Source organism: Megalobrama amblycephala, linkage group LG11, assembly GCF_018812025.1.
Source record: "Megalobrama amblycephala isolate DHTTF-2021 linkage group LG11, ASM1881202v1, whole genome shotgun sequence".
Lineage (NCBI taxonomy): Eukaryota > Metazoa > Chordata > Actinopteri > Cypriniformes > Xenocyprididae > Megalobrama > Megalobrama amblycephala.
In genome coordinates, this window is record NC_063054.1 from 38,547,727 (window position 1) to 38,553,726 (window position 6,000).

The following is a 6,000-nucleotide window of genomic DNA, read 5'->3' on the forward strand; positions in this document are numbered from 1 at the left end:
ATCATCTGCTCATATGGACGCGCCTAGAGAGATGACGCACATTTCATTCGGATTAGGCTACATAATCAGAGTAGCCTCTTTCTTTTCGTTTTTAATAACTTCATTTTCGTTAAAGTAGATATTTCAAGCATTCTATAGATATATTTCTCATGTCTGCGAGGCAAGCAGCCTCTGAGTTTCGGTTCATTTAGCCTGTAAGACGCGCTCCAGTTCACGCGCCAGTGATCGCGCCCGCGCCTCCATGTCATGATTTATTGTCTGCTATATTTGCTTGTTATATATTAAATCCAAGCAATTGGTTGATGAAACATTGATTAAAATTAAGATACAATTTTTACAAAACAAAAATCACAAGAAAGGCTTTCTACAAAGCAAAACTTAATGAAGTGGTCAAAATCATGTCTGACCCACTCCATGTCTCCCGATATATTTGCGCATCTTATGATGCATCTTACTCATGCTGTTCACTTTTCATAATCGAATAAATGGATTTAAAACATAACATAGGACTATTGAAACATAAATATGAAAATACGTTTTCTTTAATGGCTACCAACACAGTACAGAGAAATTTCATGTCGTGAGCAAGAGCAGATCATGAGTCAGGAGTCGCATCAAGAATAATTTATTCTTAGACTTATATGTAATATTGAGGGCATTCAATTTATTTGGCATATTTTTATTTTTATTTTTTTAAAGTAACGCAATAGTTACTTTCCCTGGTAATTAGTTACTTTTATAACTCCGTTACTATTTGTGAGAAGTAACTAGTAACTATAACTAATTACTTTTTTAATCCCTCGCCATGGCAACACTGTTCGAGATATCCTATAATAGTTTGCATCTTCAGTATCTTTGTTTCATGTTGACCGAGTTAGGGTTTAGGGTAACGATTGCATCAGTGTCCTACAAGCCTGATTATTCAAAAAATCCACATTCAAACAAAAATATCTGACTTCCTATTGGTCAGAGCTAATGACTGTAAATTAGAAAGTTGTCCGGTTTGACGAGAACAATATATGTACTGAGTTTGGTGACTGTAGGTAAGACTAACCCCCCAACTTTTGTCAAAAGGTGGCGCTATTGAGTCCCTCCTCCACGCCCATTTCTAAGGCTTTATCCATGTCTACTCTCTGACAACTTTCAACAGTTTCGTGCAATTTGAAGCATGCTGAGAGCCTCGAGAACACCCAAGAATATTATAAAAGTTTGACGTTTTGCCATGGCAACCGCATTTAAGATATCAAGAATCCTTTCTCGAACCCCCATGACAACATGCCAACTACGTGAGTGCAAAATTTCAATAGTTTTTGAGCATATTAAGGGACCCAAAAGTGGCCGAAAGGTCAAAAAAAATTAACAAAGGAAAAAAATAGGGCCTTTGCCCTTTCAAGACTTGGACCCTAAATATTAAAATCTCATCGCTGACTTCAACACTTATAAACAGGATCGTTCCAAGCAGCAACCAGCAGATACTGACAACAGTAAATACAGTATCATCCTGGGTGTCACATCACGTCAACCACAGTCATAATCATGTTTAGACTGGGATCCATAACACAAACAACTAATTGTCAAGTCGCACACATTACAGTGTCTGTTCAAACACAAGCTGGGTTTGATTGACAGATCCCCACGTACTCAGAATGTGTACCAATCACCCGACTGCACACTGTGAAGTGGACTTCAATGGGTTTCTAAGTGTGCATCGATATATCACTTCACTAGTGGATGGGGAAAATGACCCATCAGCACTGAAGTTTTCCTGAAATAGGTGCATTTAAAGACATGTACGCACATGTATGTATTTTATACAATTACATAAAATAATGCTATCTTCATATTTATTTGCATGCATATATGATGTCATCATAGTTGAAATGACTTGAGAGTTTGATGTTGGGAATGTAGGCCTAAATTTATGATTTATGTATTTGAATTGAACGTAACATTTCCATGCATTTGGATTACACAGTTTAAACTTAATAAACTTATTTGCCATTCATACATACATCTGAATTCATGAAATCATTGCATAGCTTATTGTTAACTATTTGCATCTGATTGATTATTTAAATAATCATATTTTGCATTTGGTACATTATTAAAATATGGAACAAGCAATATTCAGTTATGTTTGAAAATGAAACAAATTGGCTTTATTGGTGATAACCCAAAAACACATTCAGTGTATTACAAATAAATGACGCAGAAACAATTTTCAATCATTAAATTTCAATAATTACAAAGCATGAAATATTGAAAGACTGGAATAGCATTTCTATTTTTGTGTACAATTACAGAGGCCTGACCGGTTTCATGCATGACTGACAGTTTCAATGTAAATGCATGGAAATTTTACTTGAATGAATCTTAAATTTAGGCCTAAATAGTGATGTCGTCAAATAAATGCCCCCTGCTGAGTGTGTAGGGCGCAGTGAACACTACTACACCTGTAATTATCACTAATGAGGAAGCATCTCAGAGTGTGTTGACATTCAACAGCGTCATTTCCATTCCTCCATCGGCAGCGAAGGCATCGATTTTAAAGTGCATTCTCATGGATCAGCTCTGCCCAAACTCTATTATCCTATTAGCCCCATACGTACACTATCCTGCATGCGAACCGACTACAGAAACAAAAGCCATCTAGTTGATATTACGCCCACCATCTCAAAGCGTGACCCGCCAGTCAGATCGGCCCAGAGCAACAGCCGCCTGGAGTAAACAATGCTTAGATGTTTTCCCTCATGACATTTGCACATTATGACTCACGGTCGGTTATGGTTAACCCACACTACACGAGCAGAATGCCACTAGTTGCACAGTACACCATGAGAATGCAGAATAAGGAGAGCTTGTGCATATGCAGATTTTAGACGCTTGCTGTGACATTTGCAACCCCGATGACAACGTTCATACAGCGTTTCCACAACGTTTGGTCAATGCACATGAACATGTGCAAATGCAACTTCCAATGAATGTGAGAAAAACCCAATGCATGAACTGTTAGATCATAGATATGCATTATGTTTCCCTTTAAAACCCAAATATTGAACTTGCATATGACTATGCCACACCTAAAAGAAACTTTTGCAATTAGAATGATTGTTTTTATCAATTTTCAAATTCTTAAATTGTTATTTTCATACGAATCACTGACAAATTTGGTCTTTGTAATGCATCATTTTGATGCATAAAAAAAACAAACTGTGGATTAATTGGGATTAATGATGCTTTAGGAATGTTCTGCACATGACTAAGCCAAACCCAAATCTTACAGATAAAAGAAACTTTTGCATTTTTTATGCGTTCTACATTCTAAAATGTTATTAAATGCTATTTCAAATTAATCACTTGTAAATAAATAATTAATTAAAGCGTTATAATGCATCATTTTGCCTTCTAAAAACCTGTGGATTGGCTGTTGGGAAGATCTCATGCTGGATGGTTTATGAAATGGCACCTGTTCACACGAACACACGGCATGTTGACTGGCATATAAATGCATCTGTATGAGCTGCTGCCACTTACCATACACTCCCTGGCATGAGATGCCCTCCAAAATGAGCGTCAGGACCCCCAAAACACTAATAATCCCATCCATCATTACGTGCCTTTCAACATATCCAGATTAAAGAGCAGGAGTCTCTCCAAGAAGGGAAAGATGTGGATGAAAAACTGAGCAGATCTCACGAATCAAAGCATCAGACCCGCGAGGTTTCCTGATAATAATGAGCTGGACGAGTGTTCATTCACGCGCTGCCGAGGCTCGGACACATCAGCGACGGTCAGCAGCTGTCATCGCTTCATCCGAAGCTCGAGTCCATCCGATCCGCGCTGCTCCGGAGCTCCTGACCGTCTCAGTGATGCTGCTGATGCTCGCGCGCCCGCAGCATCAGGACCAGCAGCGTCGTGAACGTGCGATGCGCGTGCACCAGGCTGTCCGTCATCTCTCCCGAACACTTTGGCGGGATTTTTTTTATTATTATTATTATTTTTTTTGTCGGAGCCAAACTCAACCGAACCGAGTCCAGTCTGTTCCTGTCGAGGACGAATGGAGCGAAACGCCCGTCGCGTTGCGCAATAACGCGCGCTGAGAGAGAGAGAGAGAGAGAGAGAGAGAGAGACTCATCTGTATGGACTACACACACAAGCACGCGCCCGTAAAGCTAATAATAATGACTAAACTCAAAAGAGTTTTTGCATTTTTAGAATGAAAATTATTATATTTTTAATTATTTTATTAGGCTATTACTAAAATGTTTTTCATGCAATGCATCATTTAAGAAATCTGCTTTATTTTAGTCATGAGTCATGGACGTCAGCAGGGGGAGTTGCACTTTACTTAGGCTATTTAAAACATTTAGGCCTATAAATATTATTTTATTATTTAAAAAACAAAAAGATTAAATGACAGTTCTCGACACGGATAATAGCGACACGGAGTCTAAAAATTGTCTTGCACTGCTCTGTGATGCTCCATGCATTACGTAATCATGTTGGAAAGGTCATGAGTGATGTAGGAGGAAGTACCGCGGTTTTCAACTTCCAACCTCCAACTTCAAAATTGTCCAGCATCGTTTTTTTACCTTCTTTTGTAAAGGCCGTTTGACTTAGTCTTTGCATGTTCACTTTGCACTGGATCGTTACTTCCATCTACGTCACGCGTGACCTTTCCAACATGATTACGTCATGCGTGGAGCATCACAGAGTGCAAGACGAGCATTTGTGGTTAAAAAGTATATAATGTTTATTTTTTTCAGAAAATGGCCGATGGTTTCTCTAGATCAGACTCTTATTCCTCGTCTGGGATCATGTAGAGCTCTTTGAAGCTACACTGAAACTGACATTTGAACCCGTTGAACCCCAGTGAAGTCCACTATGTGGAGAAAAATCCTGGAATTTCTTTTCCACTGAAGAAAGAAAGACATGAACATCTTGGATGACATGGAGGAGAGTAAATTATCAGGAAATTTGAATTCTGAAGTGAACTAATCCTTTAAGAAAGAAAAAACATCAGAGAATCAGATTTAGCTCACTTCTGATGGTAATTTTGTCCAAAAATCATATCTGCTTTTCCTTGTTTCAATATTTCCTCTCAGTGCAGCTGTAAAGAGGAATGAGATGCATTGATCAGGTTGTCGAAGCAGCGCCCCCTGTTGACGCCAAACACAGGCTGAGCTCTGACTGACAGCTCATCTGAAATATCCTGCTGCTTGTAGATGTTAAAGAAACCTTAAAAGTAAAATATTTTAATTAAAAGCCCCCAAAACACTTTGGTGTTGTTTGGTCCACTATTATTTAATTGGGCAGTTTTTCCCATTTCACAGACTATTCTTTGGAAATAATTCATTAAGGCTGCAGGCAGAGTGACAGACAGAGCGAGTACGAGCCTGTTTGCTGGTTTGTATGTTTAACTCCATCTGTCTGCTGCTTGTGTTTGTCCTTTCTGACACAGACAGACAGAAACAGAAGCACTGAGACACAAACCTCCATCTGTCCGTCAGAGACGCTCCTTCAAACACACAACCTGTTTAAAGACCCTGTGAAATCACACACATGCTTTCAGTTCATATCTGCATCTTGGAGATCAACTAGATGACACTAAACCCTTTCACTTGTGGGAAAACAACAAAAATTATAAATCCACACCCAAACAGACTATATACAGAATATATACAGAAAAATCTTGGGTTATTTTTTCTACCCAAGTCCTGGGTTGAGCATTTTGAGTCTTTTTTGGGTTATTTTTTCAGTGTTTAGTAGATTTTGTGTTACCCAGATCCTGGGTCGGACGTAACAACCCAGCGTTTGGGTAGTTTTTGTGTTACCCAGGTCCTGGGTCGGACGTAACAACCCAGCGTTTGGGTAGTTTTTGTGTTACTCAGATCCTGGGTCAGACGTAACAACCCAGCGTTTGGGTAGTTTTTGTGTTACTCAGATCCTGGGTCGGACGTAACAACCCAGCGTTTGGGTAGTTTTTGTGTTACCCAGATC

General features: G+C 39.0%; 1 protein-coding gene across 1 annotated transcript in view; it reads right to left on the reverse strand.

The window, feature by feature from the left end:
* Positions 1–4,347, reverse strand: part of LOC125278596 (MAM domain-containing glycosylphosphatidylinositol anchor protein 2-like) — a 188,478-nt gene extending 184,131 nt beyond the window's left edge. The window contains exon 1 of the mRNA XM_048207883.1: positions 3,535–4,347. Within this exon, the coding sequence (XP_048063840.1) occupies positions 3,535–3,610 (76 nt within the window). The 5' untranslated portion in view covers positions 3,611–4,347. The remainder of the gene's footprint in view (positions 1–3,534) is intronic.
* Between the last annotated feature and the right edge of the window lie 1,653 nt (positions 4,348–6,000).